Genomic DNA, 23866 nt, shown 5'->3' with positions numbered 1-23866 from the left:
ATCTTAGAGGCACAACACAGAACTTACAACCCACAGCTCGAGGTTAAGGTGGCTTTAAACCAATCTTACACCCTACTGGTTTGGGGCTATCCAGAGCAGCTGTGGAGCATCCCCCAGCATCATTTAGCACAGTGGTTCTCAAACTTCTGCATTGGTGACCCCTTTCACACAGCAAGCTTTTGAGTGCGACACCCATCCCCATATAAATTAAGAACACAATTTTTATATTTAACTCTATTATAAATGTTGGAGGAAAAGCGGGGCTTGGGGGTGGAGGCTGACAGCTTGCAACCTCCCATCTAATAACCTCACGACCCCTTGAGGAGTCATGACCCCCCATTTGAGAACCCCTGATTTAGAATGTCTAAGTTATGGCACTCCCCCCAGGATCTCCACAGTACTATCTGCTGTGATCCTAACCCCAACATACCCTTCCAACCCTCAATTGCACCCTCAGAGCCTGTCCTTGCAAAAGGAGTCTCCGGAGAACAGTGTGTGGCTGTCTGCTTCAATTTCTGAACCAAGGAATTCTCCCCAGGCCAGGTCTGCAGCTTTTACAGTTTCTTTATGCTGCTCTGGCCCCTTTACCCCTGAAGTGGGAGTGAGATTCTCATCCAGTTTTCCAGGCAGATGAAGAGTACTGAATTAGCATGTTCTTTTCACCTGCATTATGTGAGCTTTCAAGCAGAACTACCAGTAGGTAACATCCAAGGCCCTCAAAAAAAAAAAAAAAAAAAAAAAAAAAAAACCCGGAGGAAAAAAAAATTAGGGCAATATAGAATGAGTCCCCACCCCTTCTGTTTTAGGCAGTTGAAACATTGACAAGCTTACTATTTTAAACACTTTAATAGCCAAGATTTTTGGCTGCAGAACACACTGGACTAATCCAAAGGTGGTAAGGCATGCACAGCTAAATAAAAAATGAGATGGGAAGCAACAGACATGCTGTTTTAGCAGTGGCCACCATTAACTCCATTTCATTAATTATTATGTCCTTATGAGTCATATTTCCTACCACAATGTCCCCCCCCGCCATCCCCGAGAACCCTGAAACTTGACCTGATTTAACTTTTAATTCTGTTCAGTCCTAGTTTTAGGAGGATGCAGAAAAATGTGTATGTGTGAGGCGTGTCTGAGTTACAATCTAGTTTTGAAGCGCTTTTATTCCTATTAGTGCATCAGCACAGTGGGGCTGTAGCAGATTAAATATGAAACAAATGCTGGAAAAGAAGCTGTACTCCAATTTCATCTGACTACAGAAATAAAATCTTTAGAAGATTAAAGAAGTGGAACATTCTTAAATAGAGCAAAGGCAAATCAATCAACATTTTGAAACTAATGGCACAAAAGTGTGAAACAGTATTACCATATATCATACCTTAAAAGTAAGTGACAGCCAACATTAAAGTCAACAGAAAACAAGTCAGAATTATTCTGTTAGTGGGACTGATCTATATTAGGTGCCAGGTTTCCAGAATCAGGACAGATATTCTAATTCCAAATTACCTTGTCCCTAAATTACTTGTAGCCAGTTATGTATCCATCAATGGCATTGTGTATATAGAAAAACAAACACCAGAAGCAACTCACAAGCCTATGGTGATGAGATAATATGCAAATAAATAAGGAAATACGTAAGTAAAGATATATTTGCTCTATAAAAACTACAGACAGGTTGTATAATTAAAACTACTTATTTTACATTCATACAATTATTTTTCATTGAAAAAACATATCACAACACTTTGAGCTATATATACATACACATCACTGAAATGCAACTGAAATGGTGTGCAAATAACAGATAGCATAGAGCAGTTGTGGGAGGATTATCTACTCTATATTTAGATGGACTTTTTCTGTTATGCGATTGTAAACAATGCCTTGTTTATATTCATTGACTGTATCTTTATTGCTATACATCCTATTTGCTTTTTTCTTTACTTGTGAGGGAGAATTTCTCAAGTTACAAGAGTAACTCTGTGGCATTTTTCTCTGCCTGATCCTCCCAGCTGTAGATAGGAACAAGCTATCCCCTAATCCACTCATGTTCTCATCTGACCCTTGCTAAAATCCAGACACAGCAGGAACCTAAATGAATCAAGGTAACTATTATATTTTTAAAATCAGATTAATTGAAATTCTTCCATTGACTTTATTAAAGTTAAACCTCAGACCTACTAGAATCCAACAAAAGTGGTTATGTATACAGTAGTACATTATGCCTAATTAGTTCCCTTTTAACATCAGGCAAGCATCAGGCTTAACAGTCTCATTGAAAAACAAAAAAAGCCATTTATTTATTACAACTGCATTTTTCCTTTAATCCACAATTTATCATGAACAGCAAAAAAAAAAACCCCACAACACTACTTTCCTCAAAGAAAAGCAATTAACCTACCCATTTATATCAGAGGAACAAATTCTTCCAACAGCCAGTCACCAAAAACAAAGTTTGAGAGCGGAAAATTTTTTTCTTTGGTTACCAAGCTCTGAAAATGGGGACTTATAATATATACCAAGAACCTAAAAATGTCACAAACCCTAAGAAGCTTGGGAAAGAAGTCAAGGAACCATTTAAATCTGTCTTGAATTTAAAGTATATTGAGAGATTTTACTTTTAACTGAAAAAGTGTCCTGACCTAGCTTTGAAATCTATTCCAGAAGTTTTAATGTTACACGTACACTTGTCCTTGAAAGAAGATATTCTAAATGATCCAGATACCTTTATATCTGTGCCCAAATGCATCCCATATCTTTGATAGCTGCTGTTCTAAAAATATCAAGGTGGTGCAGATTATACTATGACAATTAGTTCCCTAAAAATATCTCCTGCATAACAACACACAAACAGGGCTGGAAAAGCAGCTGGATCTTGTCAGCTGATAATTCCCACAGCCTGTGGGAGCTCTCAGCTGTCACAGAACCAGCAATCCTCTACTGGCATAATCTCTGGGGTCCATTCCAGTTGGTGTATTAGAGCCGATACTAAGCTACTCTATCATACAACGGAACTGGGGCAGATTGGCTCAGAGAATCATGGGCCTCTAATTAACCCTCTGATTGCTAGCCTCTAGGAATACTTAGTTTGCAGCAACTGTAGGTGTAAACGTACCTTGCACTACCCAAACACTAGGGCTATGTCCACACTGACCCTCAGTTTGGACGATGAGGATACGAAGAGCAATGCGAACAGTGCTGCACTATAACTTCCCTCTGTGGATGCTGTGGGAGCAAACAAAAAGGTTTCTAGTTCGCATTAATGTAGACCATTTTGACAAGAACTATGTTAACATGAACTAGGAACTTTCAGTTTGCACCTGCAGTGTCCACACAGCAGAGCTACAGCACAGCACTTTAGTGCTCACTAGTTATTCACACTAGTCTGAACTGCAAGGCAGCATAGATGAGCCTGAAGTGCATAGCAGCAATAGATGAGCCTGAAGTGTCTGTATGGGCCCTGCTCAGGTGCATCGAAAGTTCGCTAGTGTGGTTTGATCTAACTTACTTTGAAATGGAGGTAGATCAGTGCACACTAGGGAACTTTCAGCATGAAGCAGCAGGGCCCACACAAACACACAGAACACAGCACACTAATGCAACGTAGATTTTCACCCCCAGCTTGCTCCAAACTAAGTGTTTGTGTAAATATGCCACATCCCCTCACTTCTGAGCTGAGGGTATCTAAGTGCAAGAAAGCATTCAGGCTTTAATTTATTTATTAGAATATATTTCTAAACATATAATGTTAGGATATACAATGTCCCAAAACTAATTCACAGAATTTCACTGAAACAATTTGAGAGTTCAGTTTAAATGGCATTCTGGCTAAGGTGTCTGTCACGTTTTTTAAAAATGATGGTTTTCTTCTGAGAGGCCTAAATTAAAAATAATCAAACAGCTTTAGAGGAAAGCAATACACAGACATATTCGTTTTACATTAACTGCAATATAAAGGTTGAAATTTTAACTGCAGAGGAATCATAAACCTGAAGTCTGCCCCCTGTATATACAACTGGATCTTTCATTCCATGATCGCACAACATGCAGAATTTTGCAGGTTTATTTAAGGCTGTACAGGAAATGTATAATTTCAACACAACAGTACAAACATTCTATTTAGTTATGCTGTCTTGTTGAAGAAGTGGTACAGTAAAAAGTCAGCTTCTTTCCATTACAGGTGAAACTTGTACCAAGGCCCGTCTACAACAGGCAATCCTCTGAGTGGTTGCTTCAAACAGGTTTCACAGTATTTTATTATTTACTTCCCATGCTGTGTGATCTTGTAATGAATGCATGCACACACAGAAAAGAAGAGCAAAGGCTGGTTAAGCGTCCCTTACATTTGAATATCCTGAATCATGTATGTGTACGTACACACACACACATACATACATATACATATATACACACACACACATACATATATACACACACACACACACATATACATACACATATATACACAACACATATATATATACACACATACTTAAACTGACAAAAAATGTATGCTAAGTGCTGAGCCTACATCTACACTGAGCACCCGAATAAGTGGTCTAATTTCAAATGTACTGAGCACTCACAGTGCCCCCTGACCTCAGCATGTAACCCTTGAAACATCCTATGTTCCTCTAAGACAAAGAGAAGACTATAGGGCTTCAGGGCAGTGTAGAGTGATAGCAAGTAAGCTGATGTCAGCAAGATTCAATAAATATTTTGTTTGGCCACAAAATTTATTTTATAAGTATGGCAGCAGTCATACTAAACTCCATGACAGCTGGACAACTCTACAGAGCTGGCGTCTTGAAGTCCTGGTGCTCGTAAACCTCTGGCACAGTTAAAGATTCCTTATTCAAGGGCTTGGTGTTTTATATATGTCATGTGGTCATTCCTAGCCACTACACAACAGTCAGAAACATGTCCTCTCACTGATAAATGAATGGTCTGGTTTAGCTATAATAGATATTGACACTGGGTTATACAGCATTAAAGTCATGCCTCCTCTTCGTCCAGTCCCTGCCCTCCTGCCCTGAAAGTATTCCTTATTGAGAGGTCACTGTGTATTTTTATTTGGAAATGAAACACATACCTACATTTAAGTGTCTCATCCTAACACATGCATCCCGCTGAGCTGAGGCCAAGCATAATACATTTCAGACCAAAAGCTTAATAGTCTGAGAAAGTTACAATGATCAAATACACATTTGAAATGAAAATATTATCTCAGACGTAACCATAACACCATCATTACCATAACACCATCGTATTCTTTCCAGATCATTAATTTTCTATAGAGATGATGGAAACTTTATCCCAAGTGAAAGATGTGATATGACTTTGAACCCTGAATCACTTTGATATCTACTTCTATTTAACAGAGAAGTTATTCATTAAAATTCTATAAAGCTGCAGTATCAGATTAGCGTCTATAAATTTCTTACCACTACCACATGGGCAGACTTAACTGCTTAAATTCATCTGAGATATTTAATTTGGTCTATTACCCTTTAAAGTACTGTTTGAACACAATAGGGCTGGATACAGGAAAGCTTGATATACACATGGATATTGCAAAGTGTTAAGACAAACTAGGAGCTTCCAATTCAAAGGTGACCATGTGTTTTGAAAGTCACATGGGAAGGGGAGTGCTCACTGTATATAGGTCTCATCTGAGATTTAGTCCAAATCATTAGGTACCAAGTAAAATAGTGAGTTTGGTGGTTTCCCCAGCTTCACATTACAAAACCATCAAACAGAGAAGAATGTTTTTGTATTAATAGGAACTGTTCACATTGATCCAAATCACCCCTCACGAATTATACACATCTGTTGTGCTACATAAATAGGCTTGGAAGGTTTAGATTTGTATTGGTAAATGCCAGTAAACATTAATTTCACCATACAAACACAAACTGACCTAAAAATATTTCCCTCAATAATATGCCTCTACCTCAGTATAACGCGGTCTTTAGGAGACAAAAAAATATCACCGTGTTATAAGTGAGACCGCGTTGTATCAAACTTGCTTTTCTCCTCCGTTCCCTGATCACCTCCTCCAGACACCCTATCCCTAATCACCCCTAGGACTCCACCCCCTATGCAACCTCCCTGTCCCCTGACTGCTCTGACCCCTATCCACCCCCCACCCACCTCCTGACAGGCATTCACCGGCAGCGGCGGGAAGCAGAGCAGCCCGGCTGCAGTCCGCTCCACTCCGCCAGCTCCCAGCCGCAGTGCTCCGCTTCCTGCTGCCAGTGACTGCAGTGAGGTTGGGGAAAGGATGCCGCCCGTACCCACCTGCAGCGGGAAGCAGAGCGATGGGCCCCAGCCCATTTTGCTTTCCTTGCCCCGACACCAGCTGTGTTGCTTGGGGGCAGCTGGGGAAAGGTCCTGCACTCACCTCCGGCAGGAAGCGGAGTGCCACGGCTGGGAGCTGGCGGAGTGGAGCAGGCTGGGGCTGGGCTACTCCATTTCCCACCGCCAGTGAGTGCGGGGAGGTTGGGGAAAGGGCGCCCCCCGTACTCACCTGTGGTGGGAAGCGGAGCATTGCGGCTGGGAGCTCGCGGAGTGGAGCGGCTGGGGCCAAGCTGCTCCGCTTCTGCCACTGCTGGCGAGTGCAGGAGGATCTCTTCCCCCAAACCTCCTCCCCTAAGCGACACAGTTGGGGACGGGGTGAAGAAAGCGGAAGGGGCTGATCCCGGCCCCCCACTAATTCCCTGGGCCACTCTGGGACTGCAGGGCCCCTAAAAGTGCCCTTCCACAGCTCCTTCCCCCCAGACCCTGGTGGCGGGGAGGGGAAGCCACTGACCACCCCTGAGACCCTCTGCCCCTTATCAAACCCCTCGGCCTCAGCCTTACTACAGTTTGATTTAAAGATATTTACTTTATATATTTTGACATGATGTTGAAAATCTGTTTTAATTGTTATAAGCTTTAAGTTTTTGAATTTGTGTCTAGTCATTAAAAATTATCTGCCCCTCCCCCCAAAATTTCTCGCAACTTTGAAAATCAAAATCAACAAAAAAATTTTTAAAAATTCTTAAAACCCATAATTTTGCACAACTGAAAATGTTAATTGATAAAATAGATAAAAAGTTTAAAAATAAACATTGATATTTTCCATCAAATTTATTATAAAAATGGAATTCTACCAAGCCTATCAATAAAAATATTTCTATTAATATTATCAAAAATTTGTATTGGACTATAAATGCATACACTATTTTAGAAACATACATAAACACTCTCTGTCCAACCAACGGTGAACAGAACTGCATTTATTCAGCTCTTTCCCTCTTCAAAACACTTTATAATCATCTTCACCTAATTAATCTTCACCCTGCCCCAATTAGGTGCAGATTTATTAACCCCATTTTATAACTTCAAAGGTTAGTGGTGAGCTGCTAAGGAAAGTTATTGGGTCTGTGCTTTTTTTTAAAAAAGAAAATGTCTAGACAAAGAACTTTCTTAATAATTCAGCACCCCCACTTCTTCAATTTAGGGTTGAGACAACTTACAAAAGACGGTTACTCACCTTTGTAACTGTTGTTCTTCGAGATGTGTTGCTCGTATCCATTCCAGTTAGGTGTGTGCGCGCCGCGTGCACGTTCGTCGGAGAAACTTTTACCCTAGCAACACTCGGCGGGTCGGCTGGGCGCCCCCTGGAGTGGCGCCACTATGGCGCCGAATATAGACCCGGCCACCCTTCAGTTCCTTCTTGCCGGCTACTCCAACAGTGGGGAAGGAGGGTGGGTTTGGAATGGATATGAGCAACACATCTCGAAGAACAACAGTTACAAAGGTGAAGTAACCGTCTTTTCTCTTCGAGTGATTGCTCATATCTATTCCAGTTAGGTGAATTCCAGCCTTACCTAGGCGGAGGGGTCGGAGTGAGATTGTGGCCGTATGCAGGACCACCAGCACAAAGGCTGCAATACATCTCTGGATTGTGGACCAGCGCATAGTGCGAGGTGAAGGTTGTGGACCGATGACCAGGTCGCAGCACAGCATATCTCCTGGAAGAGGGCACGTGTGCCAGAGGCGTCTGAGGAAGCTGAGCCTGGTAGAATGCACCGTGAGGTGGCGGAGGGAACATGAGCCAGGTCATAGCACAATGCGGATGCATGCTGTCACCCAGGAGGAAATCTCTGGGAGGAGACTGGCAGACCCTTTATCTGTACCGCGACTGCCACGAACAGCTGGGGAGACTTCCGGAAAGCTTCGTCCTTTCAATATAAAAGCGAGCGCTCTACGCACATCTAAGGAGTGTTAGCTGCCGGCTCCCGCCAAGAAGAGTGGGGCTTCGGAAAGAAGACCAGGAGGAAGATGTTCTGGTTGGTAAGGAAAGCAGACACTACCTTAGGGAGGAACGCATGGATGGGTCGCAGTTGCACCTTGTCCTTTGAAAGATAGTTATGGCGGGTCCACAGTGAGCGCTTTCAGCTCAGAGACCCGCTGGCCGAGGTAATGGCCACCAGAAAAGACTGTCTCCACGACAGGTAACAAGAGAGAGCAAGTTGCTAGTGCTCAAAGGCGGATGCATTAGCCTGTTCAGGACCCAAATTGAGATCCCAGGTAGGTGCCAGGGCGACGCGTTGGGGGGATAGAGGCGCTCTAGGCCCTTAACGAACCGAGAGATCATGGGGGGAGAACACGGAGTGACCACCTTTGCCTGGATGGAAAGTGGATACAGCCGCTAAGTGCACCTTCAGAGAGGATGTCGCAGGCCCTGCTGCTTAAGTACCAAGAGGTAGTCTAGGACGTGGGAATCAAGGCCTCTGAAGGAGTAACGTCCTGTGTCCTGCACCAGCAGGAGAAGCGTTGCCACTTGGCCAAGTTATGTTAGAGCGGGGAAGGCTTCCTGCTACTGAGGAGATATATGCTGCACCGGAGCGGAACGCGTAACTCCACTGTGTTTAGCCATGCAGGAGCCATGCCGTGAGATGGAGAGCTCGCAGTCTGGAGGTGGCCAAGCCTGCCGTGGTTTTGTGATCAGGTCCGGAGAGGAGAAGAGAGAGGACTGGAATGGCCAATGGACAGGTCCAGCAGGTAGTGTACCAGTGCTGCTGGACCACGCAGGCGCAATCAGGATTATATGCGCCTTGTCCCTGCGGAGCGCTCAACAGGACCTTGTGTACCAAGGGAACGGAGGGAAGGCATATAGCAAGTGGTGCCCCATGGCGGAGGAATGGCGCTGTGATCGACCCCGGAGAGAGACCTGAGGGAGCAGAACTCCTGGACTCCCTGTTCGAGCGGCGAGGTGAACAGATCTACTAGGGGAATCTCCACCTTGGAGAATCGAATGGATGACATCTGTCTTATTGACATTCGTGACACAGAGGAAGAGGACGCTCAGCCGGTCCGCCCGGGCATTCCGGTGCCCCTGGGAGAGACGCACTAGGTCCACTTGGGTGGGCTATACGAAGTCCCAGAGATTGAATAGGGGCCCGGCTCTTGACACAGGGAGACTAACGGGGTCCCCGTTTTGTGTATAGTCCACTGGCCGTGTGTTGTTCCATGAATACAGAGACACAACGGCCGTGAAGATGTTGCTGGAACGCCTGGCACGCGAGGCGGACTGCCCTCAACTCCCGGATGTTTATGTGGAGCGTTAGCTCCTGGGGTGACCAAAGGCCCTGGGTACGAAGGCGACCTAGATGGGCCCCCCAACCGAGGGATGACGCATCCGTCGTCAAGGTTAGCGACAGCGGCCGTGGGTGGAACGGCATCCCTGCGCATACCAGGGATGGATTCAGCCACTAGTCGAGGGAGCGGAGGGGACTCGGAGGAACTGTGAGCAGGACGTCGATAGGGTCCCTTCCCAGGCGGAAGACCGAATGGAGCCACGTTTGAAAAGGGGCGTATGCGGAGCCTGGCGTACTTGGTTACGTAAGTACATGCAGCCATATGCCCCAGTAGGCCTAGGCAGGTGCGAGCCGAGGTGATTGGGGAGGCCTGCAGACCCCGGATGATCGAGACGATCATCTGGAAGCGGGGCCGGGGCAAGTAGGCCCTGCCTTGAATGGAGTCCAGGTTTGCTCCAATGAAGTCCAGCCTTCGTGTAGGGACCAATGTAGATTTCTCGGTGTTGAGCAGTAGGCCCAACCTGGAGAATAGGTCCGCGATTATGGTGACATGCTGTTGGACCTGAGACTGAGAGGTCCCCTTGATAAGTCAGTCGTCCAGATACGGGAACACATGTATCTGCTGCCTGCGGAGGTGGGCGGCGACGATGGCCATGCACTTTGTGAACATCCTTGGGGGCTGTGGAGAGGCCGAAGGGGAGGACTGTGAACTGGAAGTGTTGGTGGTTGATTATAAAGCGAAGGTACTTCCTGTGCAGCGGAAAGATGGCAATATGGAAGTACGCGTCCTTCATGTTGAAGGCGGCGTACCAGTCCCCAGGATCCAAGGACAGGATAATAGTTCCCAGGGAGACCCAGACTTCAACTTGAGCATCCATTTGTTGAGCCGTCGCAGGTCTAGAATAGGTCTGAGGCCTCCCTTGGACTTGGGAATCAGAAAATAGCGGGAATAAAACCCCTTTCCCCTCTCTTCTAGTGGTACCTCCTCTATGGCTCCTGCGGCGAGGAGAGACTGCACCTCTTGTAAGAGGAATTGCTCGTGAGAGGGGTCCCTGAAGAGGGACCGGGATGGGGGGCAGGAGGGCGGGGGTGAAGCAAATTCACCGTGCGTAGAACCCAAAGGTCCGAAGTCAGTTGGGACCACGCCGGGAGGAATTAGGAAAGACGGTTGGAGAAGGGAGGGAAAGGATTCTGCTTTGAGACTGGTACGCCTTCCCCGGGCGCACCTTCAAAAGTTGGCCTTAGGCCCTGGTGGTGCCTTCGAGGGCCCCTGGTTCTGGCCCCCTTGAGGGCCGGATTGGCGCCTATGGCTGCTCCGCCCGCGCCTCCTACTGAGGTCCTCTCTATTCCTAGGCGGAAAGTACGGGTGGTGAGGTTGGGGTCTGAAAGGTCTGCGTTGGGTCACTGGGGTGTGCATGCCCAACGATCGCATGATGACCCTATTGTCCTTCAGGCTCTGCAGCCTGGGATCAGTCTTATCTGAGAACAAACCCTGCCCTCAAAGGGTAAGTCCTGGATAGTGTACTGCAGCTCGGGAGGCAGGTTAGAAACCTGGAGCCAGGAGATACGCCTCATGGTGATGCCTGAAGCCAAGGTCCTGGCCACCAAGTCAGCCGCGTCCAGGGAGGCCTGGAGAGAGGTCCTGGCCACTTTTTTGCCTTCCTCCAGGAACGTGGTAAATTCCTGGCGTGAGTCCGGGGGTAGCAGTTCGGTGAATCTACCTACCTCTGCCCAGGTATTATAGTTATATTGGCTCAGTAGAGCCTGCTGGTTGGCCACTCGGAGCTGGAGGGCCCCGCTGAGTATACTTTACGGCCTAGTAGGTCCATCCGCCTAGCCTCCTTGGACTTTGGGGCAGGTGCCTGCTGGCCGTGGTGCTCCCTCTCGTTGACCGACTGGACCACCAGTGAAGAGGGGGGAGGATGTACATACAAGTACTCGTAGCCCCGAGAGGGCCATGTACTTTCTCTCAACTCCCTTTGCCGTCGGTGGAATGGAGGCTGGAGACTGCCAGAGAGTGTCGGCAGTGGCCTGGATAGTTTTAATAAATGGCAGCGCCACTCGGGTGGGGGCATCCGCGGTCAGGATGCTCACTACCGGGTCCTCCACTTCCGGGACCTCTTCCACTGGCAGGTTGATATTGAGCGCCACTCTGCGAAGGAGGTCCTGATGCGCCCTGAGGTCTATTGGTGGAGGCCCTGAAGAGGAGGTCCCCGCCACAGCCTCGTCCGGGGAGGAGGAGGACGATACCCCGGGAATGAGAGGGTCCTGGATAGCCTCTTTCTCCTGGGGTGGTTCCTGATCCAGCTGTCCCAGGGAATCTGGAGGATGGGCCGCATGCTCTTCTGACTCCGCCGCGGGGGGGCGGGAAATGGTGGCCTCTGGTGCCCGATGTTCCGAGGCAGCAGAGTGGGCCTGGACTAGGGGAGCACCCTGGACTTGATGGTACGCCCAGGGTGTCCAAAAGGACCACTGTTGAGGCCCTATGTCCTGAGGATGTGTGTCCTGAAAAACCCCCGTGGGCACCTCCGTATCACGGTCCTGGTCGTAGTAGCTGTCCACCTGGGAGGAAACGGACGTCTCCCTGGACGGCCATGGGGGAGCAGAAAACTCAGGAGCTGCGGTGCCAACGGACCTCGCACCGCGGGACCGTGAGGAGCGGTGCCGGTACCCGGAGCGGTATTTAGAGCGAGACCAGGACCTGCGACCGGGCCGGTGCCGGGAGGTCGACCGTGATCTCGAGTCTCTACGGCGTGATCTGCTCCAGGAGGAACGGTGCCTGGGTCGGTGCCGGGAGCTGGAGCGGTACCGAGAGCAGCGGGATGAGGCACAAGATATCGATCGGTGCCGTGAGGCTGATCGATGCTGGGAGCTCGACTGGCGCCGTGGAGAGGATCGGTGCCGGGACGGAGAGCGGTGCCGAGAGTAGGAGCGACGTCCCGACCTGGAGCGTCTGCGGGATCGAGACCGAGAGCAGTGCCGTTCCGCTACACTGACGGGCGACTGTCTAGCCAGTGCCGGCTTGCCCATGGAAGGTGGTACCCGCACCGGCGGTGCCGGGGGTGGGGGCGGTGCCGACTCGGTCATGGCGATCAAGTCTCTCGCCGCAGAGAAAGTCTCCGGAGTAGATGGCAAAGTAAGCTCTACCGCAGCAGGTGCCGGGGAACTGTCAGGCGCCGGACTCGACGGCCGTCGCAGGGCTGGAGTCGATGGTGCCAGTTTTGGCGGTGCCGCGGCAGGTGTTGGTGCCGGGCGGTCCGACCGAGGCGCAGTCTCTGGCTGCGACGCGGGCGTTGTCGAGCCCGTCTGAGCTTTCGCCGTCTTCAACCTCGGGGAGAGGGAGCGGCGCGGGGTCGATTTCGATGCCGGCTGTGGTCGGTGCCGGGAGTCCTTAGGCGTACGGCGGAGCCCGGTGCCGTAGGGGTGCCTTTGCTTACCGGCTGGCTTGAACTCGATGCCGAAGGTGAAGGCGCTAGTGCCGCTTCCATGAGGAGCTGCCTTAACCTAATGTCCCGCTCCTTCTTAGTTCTAGGCTTAAAAGCCTTGCAAACTGAGCACTTAGAAGATAAGTGCGATTCCCAGAGGCACTTCAAACAGGAGTTGTGAGGATCTCCTGTTGGCATAGGCCTGTGACAGGCCGAGCACTGCTTGAAACCCGGTGAGCTCCGGCCTGAGGTGCGGGGACGGGGCTACTCCCCGAGCCCCGCTACAATTACTAACCAACAAACTATGACTATGACTATAAGTGAATCTAACTAACTATATATACCAGAACAATTAATAACAAGTATGAATACAACAACTAGAGGAAGAAAAGCTACGAGTAGCTAGGGAAAGGTGGAGGTCAGCTAAGCCGCACTCCACTGTTCCAACGACCGACACGGGCGGTAAGAAGGAACTGAAGGGTGGCCGAGTCGGCTGGGGTATATATTCGGCGCCATAGCGGCGCCACTCCAGGGGCCGCCCAGCCAAGTGTTGCTAGGGTAAAAGTTTCTCCGACGAACGTGCACGCGGCGCGCACACACCTAACTGGAATGGATATGAGCAATCACTCGAAGAAGAACCCATAAATCTGAGGATCCCCAAATATCTTGCAGCAAAGGACAGGAACACAAGACTTAAAATACCTGAAATGTAAACAAATGAATAAACTTTCTGGCTTTCTTTATGCATCAATGTAGTGGGAGGAAAAAGGCACACACACACAGTATTTTCCCTCTCTGCAGAGTCATTACCCTTAGATCTTTTGCCTTAGGCCACCAAAAGTGAGCGTGTGCATCAGAGATGGCCTTGTAATTTAAGAGGTTCTGATTCCCAGTCCTGTGCTAGCCCACGTGTCTAGTAACCAGGTATTCCATTACCAAGACCAAAAACCAGAAACATGAGAATGATGCATTTTAAGCAGAAGCTACATGGGTAATCAAGAGTAATATTTGAAGATTAGGAAAAACAGCAGCCAGTTCTCAGCAATAACACTGCATGAATAGCCTTTCTTGCACTTAACAGAAGAACAATGGTTCCAAGTTCAGGACACTAGGTCTTTTGGATGCAGTTGAGTGGAAAAAGTCTTTCACAGACTGTTCAGGATTGGGCTACATTCCAGAGTTCAGATGTGAAAACAACCTTGCAGCTCCCCAGCAGTATCCCTCCATGAAGTAAAGCACCATTGTGTTGTGTTATTTTGAAAAATGCTTTAGCAAAATCATATGGCCTCAGGGAAGCTTTGCAGCCATTGGAACAAAGCCTCATGATCAAAACCAATTTTAATTTGCCAAAGAAAGGATTAATAGTGACAGTCAGGTAAAAAAAAAAAAAAAAAAATCATACTACTGCAGAAAAGCTTCTATATGTATATTAAAACATATTATCATAACTGAATTTTCATCAAATTAATTTCTCTATCTCAAGGGTTTTTTTCCTTCTTTCCTCTGGGACAACAAAACCCAAATAGTCAGTTTCCTAGTAGAAAAGGGTGGAAAATCAGAAAAACTGTTTCACAAAAAATTTCAGAGTTGTTTCTGTTTTGCGTGGTTTGAAATAGACTCTTTTCTGCCAAACTGTCATGGAGCTTTTAAATTGAAATTTTTCATTTTCTTAATCATTATTTACCAAAAACATTTGGTGCTACTTATATCAGCACCATAGAACCACTTTAGCAGATGGTTCTTAAAAAGTAACTGTACAGAACCCTACCTGACACAAAGGAATCCAGAAGCTGCAGTGATGCTTATATTAAGCAAAATCAATGGTGCCAAGTCCTCGGCATTGGACTTGGTCAGCTCAGATGGATCTGGAGACCTCAATGCCACTTTGCCTGATCTGACCCTCAGCACTTATCGTGGTTGAATTGGCAGATCCAGGAACTTTCATCTGCTTATGTTGCTCACAAAACCAAGTTGGTTCTCCAGAGATAACAGTGCTGGATCCTTGCTACCAAATTCAGTAGACCCAGGTGGATCCAGAGACCTCTGTACAACACAAGGTGGACAGAGAATCACTTTTGGCAAGCAGTTCTACAGAGTCCTTGGTGCTAGGACCTCAATATTGGACTCCCATCAACCCAAATGGATCTGGTCGCTAGGACCATTTTGGTCAGCGGTTCTCTGGAGTCAAGAAGTGCCTTTCTGGCACAAACTTACTCAACCAGGACAGATGCTGGGCCTTCATTGCCACCTATGCCAAGCAGAATCTGAATTTACAGTGCTAGACTCACTTGCCTAGGTCTAAAGAGCTTCCCTGGAGAGCGGGGGTGTGAAATGACCTTTCTGCTTTCACAGCATCAGATTATTCCCATGCTGTATGGGTATCTCTCTTGTCTCTGTCAATCAGCTTCTCTGAGACAATCTAATGACAAAACAAAAATAGCCTCCAATGGACTGCAGGAAAAACCACTATGTAAGAGTTAAGGATACCTAGTGTGATCTACACTCTCTCTACCGTTGATGCCTAGAAGGAACTGAAAGCCATTTGGGGCTACTCTCCATTTTATAACTTTGGAATGATCTGTAAAGGATGAGTAAAGGAGGAGTGAGTGGCCCCAGTTGATGCTGCTCGCCAGAAGATTTTGAAAGCTCATAGTGCAAGCTCCTTGAAACCGCAAATAGGAGTATGCAGAAGACACTTAAATGTGAACTGAGTTTTCCTACTGAAACCATGTTTAAGAAACAAGAGGCTTGTCTAGTCAAATAGTTAGTGTACAGCAAGCTGAGTTGTAAATCTACAGTGCATTATCATGCCACATACTAGCTGTCCAAGTAGACCATGCTTCTGTGCACTAACAGTTCCTAGTGCTCACTGACCTAATCCTGTTTCAAAGCAGAGCGGATCAAAGCACACTAAAACTTTTAGTGCATGGTAGGTAGCAGGTTCACATGGACAGCTAATACATAGCATGCTAATGCACTGTAGATTTACATCCCAGCCTGCAGTGCACTAACTGCTTGACTAAACAAGCTCAAAAAATTTCTATAATGAATTTCAACACAATTTTGATACAATTTTAGATTAAAAGTGTGATAGAATATTTCACAAAAACAGAATTTTTTATGAAATAGTGTTGACATTACTGTAAGTCTAATTTTTGGAAAAAAGCCTTTTTTAAGCAAAAAAACTATGTGAAAAGTTTTGACCAATTCTACTTACTAATCAATATCATTTATGATTCTCAAATACTGCAGCATTGTGCTGATTGGTGTAAACACCATTTCCGCTGGAATCTTAAACATTTCATAAAACATTCCGGTCAGCCATTGATTTTGTAAAAGCTAATTTTTCCAAAACCTAAATTTGGCTCCCATTTGTACCTGACATCATCGAGGAAAACTCTTGCCTACTTACGCAGGAACATCTTCAAATTCCTGTGCCGTTATAAAAGGGGCTTCTTTAATAAATTTTGGCTCTTTTGTGGGTTTCTTTACACATTCAGGTTCTGCAGCTTTACTTTGTTCTTCAGACTTCACAATTAGCCCCACAGTGCTGTAAAATGAATGAAAATTAAGTATAAAAATAGCTGATAATCCGTAGTTATGAATATACCAACAAGTTACAAGATCTCTACTCACATAAATCTACAATTCCTTTTCTCCCACTGATTGACAGGACAAAATTACCGCATTTGCTATATGTACTTTAATTGACTATTCATTATACCTCTTCATTTTTCAGTTATAGAGAGACTGTTACCAGGCTTAGTTACAAGTTCAGTATACCACTGTATTCCACAGAACGTGAGAGGCTATACTTTTCACCATTTACTTGTGGCTCAGAAACATGAGCCAGGTTATGCACTTATTGGTCTCATCATCAGACCCCTTTGAAACACAAGTTCAAAACTTGGTAAGACTGACTCATCTGTTTATCCTGTGATGCAAATAAACTGAACCTCATGGAGTCTGCAGCGTAGTTCTCCTAGATGGGATTGGAAAAGCCAATCTTTTCTACTTTGAGTGAACTTTACCAAACCCATGGTACTTTTTAAAAAAACTGCCCACCAAGCTCCTCAGATCAATATCCTTAGGTAAAATCTGTTTCCCTTGTCCCCAGTGTTGTACTGTATGCCAGTCACTTGGCTGCCTCTGCTCTACACATTCTGGGCAGCAATATGAAGAGAAGGATGTATTTCACTGATTTATGTATTGTTTGCTAAGTGCTATGGTATTCTGAGGGATGAAAGTTGCCAAGTAAATGTACAAAAATCATTAAAATAAAATTGAAGTGTTACACAATGCAAGACTGACTTGCAATTTTGGTCCCGGGGCTAACAGTATGAGACAGTGGGTAAGTCACCGCATTCTAATAATTATGTCCTGATGGTAATATAGGAGTGTAATATCAGTGCAGCTGATGATCTCGGTTTGATGTCTCATTTAAAAGAAGGCATCTCCACCAGTACAGTGCCCCACCACAGAGATAACCTGTGTGATGGGGCAAGGCCAGATGGCTACAGTAAAGTACTGAGGAACAGGTATGTTAGCCCCAGGCTAAACAAATCCCTAGTACCATAGTAACCAAATGGCAGTTGCTCCAGGTTAATCAAGGCACCTGGGGCCAATTAAAATCCTTCTAGAAGGCAGTGGAGATAGCTACATTGATTAAAACACCTGCAGCCAATCAAGGCAGGCTAATCAGGGCACCTGGGTTTAAAAAGGAGCTCACTCCAGTCAGGCGGGAAGGAGCCAGAGGAGAGGAAGCACATGTGAGGAGCTGAGACTGAGAGGCGTGTTACTGGAGGACTGAGGAATTATCAGACAATCAAGCATTATCAGACACCAGGAGAAAGGTCCTGTGGTGAGGATAAAGAAGGTGTTTGGAGGAGGCCATGGGGAAGTAGCCCAGGGAGTTGTAGCTGTCATGCAGCTGTTACAGGAGGCACTATAGACAGCTGCAATCCACAGGGCCCTGGGCTGGAACCCGGAATAGAGGGAGGGCCCGGGTTCCCCCCAAACCTCGCAACTCTTGATCAGACACAGGAAGAGTTGACCCACACTGTAGGTTCCACCAGAGGGGAAGATCACTGAGGTGAGCAAATCCGCCAATAAGCGCAGGACCCACCAAAGTAAAAGAGGAACTTTGTCACACCTGTTAGAGTATTAGCTCAGATTGATTAAGGGGATTAGTGTCGCCTGCTGAATTAACAATTAAATGCTCAAAACCTTTGTTTGCCTAGTTCTGCCTTTTGCCCTTCCAGAATGTAGATAATGGCTAAACTTAAACCTCTGGAAACCAGGAAACACAAAGTTAAGGCAACACAATCTTAATTCTGCCTTATGGAGCTGGCCATAGCCACTGGGAATGGTTCAATAAAGATGGTGCAAAGGTTAGACTACCAAGTGAACTGATGGACTCGCCACCTCTTGAGCTCTTCAAATCAAGACTGGATGCTTTTCTGGAAGATACATTTTAATCAAAGACAGGCTCAATACAGGAGTAATTGGATGAAATTCTATGGACTGTGTTATACCAAAGGTAAAACAGATGATCTAATGGTGCCTTCTGGCCTTAAAATCTGTAACTTAATAAGTAGACATGATTGACTAAAAGAACATGCCATTGTTTGCACTGTGTTCATCAGATCTGAACTGCAATATTTGTCTGCATGGACTCCAGCTTCACTGGGTGTAACTTTATTGAGTGATGGAATGATTGGCTGGAGCAGCTTTGCGGAGCTGTGACCATGATATAATGAGATATGCATGTGCAACTTGTGGAATCAAGTATGCCCCATTTCAGTGCTGGATTTTGTAGGTTGTGTCAGAAGAAGTGTACAAGAATATGCTCTTGTCATAAGGATTGTCAGTAGTATGGTGGCATACATGATAGTGGTCTTTGAAGCTTAGTGAGAGGTAAGTGAAGGCAATGTCTCAGACGGAATCTGCAGGGCAAGGCTGAAGGGGTAGAAACATTTAACAACTCTGGGGTAGTTTGTGTGGAGCAGGTTCAGGGGTTGTATGTAGGTAGCTCCTGTTCACTACATCTGATCTAAACCTGAGTTTTGCCTGAGCAAAGAGAAGATGTTAGACTTTGCTCTACAGTGCTCATATGTAGAGCCTTGCACGGATACAAAATTTGTATCCGCATCTGATCCTCTATCTGCAAACATGATCCGTGGATACCCGCAGATTTGCAGGGCGCAACTCATATGCTCTGTCCCCAAAATGTTCTGTATCATCTGTTAGGGTAGAATGCTAGTATTTGTGCTACTGGTGTGTTGGGGCATCTCTTAAAAAGGATCGAGTTAAGGTTGCATTGCGGGGGTGGTTTTTAGAGGTTTAAATTTAGCCACTCTCCCTGTTCTGAAAGGGCATGAGGCACAACTAGGCAACCTTAACTCTGCGGTAACAAAGTTTGGGGATATTTCATTTCCTTGTTTTTTTGTTTTGTTTTTTAAATAATAATTTATGAATATCCCCATGTACCAGAGCCCAGCTCTTCCCCACCACTTCCTCTGGCTCCTTGGTAGTGATTACCCTTGCAACAGAATGTGAATACCTCCACTGTTCCAGTATCACCCTGTCTCCCATGTCTATGCCTGCCCTTCATAGCCCAGTTCTCCCTTCTCAGACTTCCTCTCCATGGAGAGACAGATGTCACCATAGGACCCACAGGCTGAGGAACTGGAGAGAGGATGCAGGAACAGTGATAAAACCTAAATTAAGTCAGTGCAGACATTTTTAGAAGAAAGGGTCTCTGACTCCTTCCTTACGACTCCACTTTTCTTTCCACTGCGACAACAATCCCCTACATTCCTCACTCCCAACTGCTCAGACTTCCCCACCACTGTCTGGACTCTGTTCCACCTCTTGCAACATTCCCTCCATCATGCCCTTTGCTTTGACCACCCCCACAACTCTGCTGCTCTGCACAAATATAGTATGTGGTAAGAAGCATTAGCACTCTAGATCTACTTAACAGGAATGCTACTAATATATAGAACTTGACTGAGTCCCAAAGATTTGCAGTTAATATCTAGTACCAGGAGCAGAGATATACAGAGTTTTACACTGCCAGTGTCACCAGGAAATCTGCCTATGTGAGTAATACGTACCACTTTGGGATTGCTTTCGGCAGATGGGGAGGAATATTTTCATAGAGGTGCTGTGCTTCATTATAGTCCCTCTCAAAAGACTCCTGCATCTCCTGAAATGGAGGATATTCAAACTCTTTCAATAGTTTGAAGTCACTGAAAATGATGCAATGGAAATGGTTCTGTTTACTACCCAGATGATTCGAGAATGACCCTTAACAAATATGCCTTAATGTGATTAATGAACTTTGCTGTTTGTTCACCATAGATCCTCACTTCTAACTCCCCAGAAGCAATCAGTGAAGCCTAGAAATTCAACTGCTTTTCATTCTAAATAACTTGAGCCAGAGAAGTTAAGAGTGATCCAGTGACAGAGGGGGAAAAACCTAAAAAGAAGGTGGCCACTGTAGTGAATAAAACTCTGCTTGCCATTAGCCAGAGGGAGAAGACAGGAAGAATAAAGTTGGCTGCAATTAAGAGTCAAGGAAGGCGCTCCAAGGACTTCTCATTAGCATGCAAAAGAAGCCAAACTTCTGAGGTGAGGGCACCAGTGAGGTCACACCGCAAGACTGACAGCTCTGAACACTTAGAATCAATTCTGCTTGTTTGCCATAATTTCATTGTTGTTCCTGATTTTTTATTACTGAGGACAGTTTTATGCAAACAGGAGCTTTGTCTCTTCCTGCTCTTTATCCCTTAATGATGTCACACAAAATTATAACTTCGGGTTATTTCCACAGCAACTAATTGCTTCTAGAGAATCATATTCCTACCAATGTTGCCAGTAATTCTCTTGTAAATAAGATTTCAGTTTCAATAATTTGATTGACATGACAGGATACCCAAGGGTTGCCAGACTTACTAAACCAATCTCAGGGCATGGGAGAGAATGACAGGAAGGTACAAAAGTTTTACACAATGGATCTATTTTACATTACCATCTGGTGCTGATTTGGTGTCAGGCTACCATTGTCTCTTCACAGCCTAAAGTTTTTTTTTTCCCCTTACATGATTTCACCATTTCCTTGTAATTCTCCTGTAATTAAGTGGGACTATCACTGAAATTTAAGAAAAACTGAATGTGACAGTATTTTCATAATAGAACTACACTCATTAGAGGAAATATGTAATAAGAGCAATACATTAAAGTCACGGGAGTAATCACCTACAAGTGAATACAAATGTATGCATTGTAGGACCAGTGAATACAAATCACTTCATTGTCAGAGTCCAGATAACAGTGCTAGAAAATAGTTGTAAAATGAAAGAATATTCTGGGCAATGACATACAAATGAGCACACAACTTGCCCCGCTGGCTTCAGAAATCCTGGCTTCACTAACGGTTTGAGCAGATAAGATGGACAATTATAGAGACACATTTCAGCTCAGGTGCGGATTTCTTCTGCAGGAGAATAAGACTACATGAGGCTAGCTGTGCCAGGAAGGAAAAAAAGTCCATTTCATAGACAATATTTCCAATCTGATGAGGGGAAAAAGGCCTGATACAAAGCCCATTGGCTCAGTCCCAAAATGCAAAAATAACCATGATCAATATTTTGTTGCTGCAATGAATGTATTATACTTCTCTGCTCAACTCACTTACTATAACATTCTCATAGCTGAGAGACATACCACCTAATGACCTAGAAAGGAACCATTCTGGATAGGTCTGAGAGATTCCTTTAAAGCTTCCCATTTTTATATTAGGATGCTACAAGCAGAACAAAATAAAAGATTACCTTGAGCGAATTCTTTAGTTTTTCTTGATGCTCAACTTCTATTTCCATTTTATTCAGGAGGTCATTGAGGAGAAACATCTCATGCCCTATTTTACAGATCACTGATTTCAAAGATGGCTCCTGACCTGTCAGACAGAGAGAGAGTGTGCAAGCTCAAAATTAAAAAAAAAAAACAAAAAACACATACAACCCACAAGTGCCTGGTTCACACATCTCCCATCTCTACCACTAAATATTTTCTGAATTCCTTCCCTGCTCCCTGAAATTCCACATCATAGTTCCCAACCTTCTGGCAAAGAATGGAAGGCACTGTTGTCTTTGAACAGGGGTCATTATTCTGTGGGCTAAAGTGCTCGGTGCCATCCCAGCAAGGGGGATGAGAGCTGGAAATAGAATGAGTTAGATCTCAGCAAAACAGTAAAAAGCACTGCAAATCAACCACAGTGTCTCTCTCTCTCTCTCTCTCACACACACACCCCTTTGTTAAAAGAACATTACTAAAGTTGCAAAGTCAAGCACTCAAAGGTTATGAAATAGCAAAATTAAGGTTGCCTGAGCAACCTGAATTTGGCCCCCCTTGTGCATATCCATTATAGTTCAGTCTATAATCAGATGATCACATACAGTAGAATCTCAGTTACAAACACCTTATGAATGGAGATTGTTTGTAATTCTGAAATGTTCAAGCTAAAAATCAGACCACTCCCTCCTCCACACTGCCTGTGTGCCTGAAGGGCAGTCCTTGAGAAGAGAAGAAAGACTCCCTGTTCTCACTTTTAGGGCTTGGCTACACTTGCAAGTTGCAGCGCTGGTGAGGGGGTTACAGCGCTGCAACTTAGCAGGTGTCTACACTTAAAAGCTCAGCCAGTGCTGCAACTCCCTGTTTGCAGCGCTGGCTGTACACCTGGGTCTGCTTCCGGTGTAGTGAGACCAGCGCTGGTGATGCAGCTGCGCTGGTCCATCAGGTGTGGACACTCCCAGCGTTTTTTTGGCCTCCAGGTAATTAGGACTTATTCCCAAGCATTCTTTTTCAGCGCCTGCTTCGGTCACCAGCTTAGCACCTCCACTGCCCTGGGCTCAGGTGATCCGTCTTTAAATGCCCGGAATTTTAAAAATCCTCTTCCTGTTTTGCTCAGAGGCGTGAGTGCAATCAATCCATCAGCAACAATCGCCTCCACCCGCCAAAACGTCCCCAGCACGGAGCTAGTGCCGAGCATGCAGGACTAATCAGTGTGTGGGGAGAGAGACAGTTCAGTGCCCAGCTCGATCCAGAGCCGCAGAAGATTAGATATCTACGCCAGAATCACAGTCAATGCAGACAGGGGCTATGACCAAGATCCGTCAGTTGTAGGGTTAAGGTGAACAGAACTGAGAAGTGCCTACGCAAGCCCGTGATGGAAACCGTCGCTGCTGGTGCTGCCCCACTACCTGTGGTTTTACAAGGAGCTGGATGCGATACGGGGATATGAACCCACTGCGAACTCCTAGGAATCATATCGGACAGTTTCACGCCTGTAGACCAGGGTTGGAAGGGAACAGAGGGTGATGGTCCTGCAGAACTTGCAGCCAGGAGCTGTTTTCTACCCAGGAAAGAAGCAGCCAGTCGCTGATGGTGGCTCTATTGAGGAGCGATCGAGAGTATCTGTTCCCAGGTAGAGCTTTTATTACAGGATTCAATGTTTTGGAGCAGGGGGGCTTAGCTAGATGTGGAAAGCCCATTGATTGATCCTATCACTCGTCGTAATCTGCCTCTGTAAAATCTCTTCAAAGTTTCAGCCAGAGTGTGCAATGCGCTTCAACAAAGTTTATGGGTTGGAGAGCAAGTGTTCCTTGTCCCAGCCAGCTAACACGTCCGCGCAGGTGCGTGAGGGGTGGGGGATCAATGGCTACAACAGGAAGCTGTGTGTAGGGACCAGGGCGGATCCACATAGCTGTAGAAGGGTCTCCCGTCCTCGCACGTGACCCTGGAGCAGAGATATCGGAAGGTTACAATTCTGTGAAAATGCCGGGAATACCC

At 45.9% G+C, this 23866-nt stretch overlaps 1 protein-coding gene across 4 annotated transcripts in view; it reads right to left on the bottom strand.

Moving 5' to 3' along the window:
• SKA1 (spindle and kinetochore associated complex subunit 1) overlaps positions 1–23866 on the bottom strand; it is a 59042-nt gene that overhangs the window by 11798 nt on the left and 23378 nt on the right. For all 4 annotated transcript variants that reach the window (XM_075066865.1, XM_075066867.1, XM_075066866.1 and 1 more), the window contains exons 3-5: positions 21850–21974; positions 20131–20222; positions 16425–16562 (exon numbers count right to left, since the gene is read on the bottom strand). In XM_075066865.1, coding sequence (XP_074922966.1) covers positions 16425–16562; positions 20131–20222; positions 21850–21974 — 355 coding nt within the window. The remainder of the gene's footprint in view (positions 1–16424; positions 16563–20130; positions 20223–21849; positions 21975–23866) is intronic.

Source organism: Chelonoidis abingdonii, chromosome 6 (genome assembly GCF_003597395.2).
Source record: "Chelonoidis abingdonii isolate Lonesome George chromosome 6, CheloAbing_2.0, whole genome shotgun sequence".
Lineage (NCBI taxonomy): Eukaryota > Metazoa > Chordata > Testudines > Testudinidae > Chelonoidis > Chelonoidis abingdonii.
This window is presented reverse-complemented; position numbering and strand designations above follow the sequence as displayed.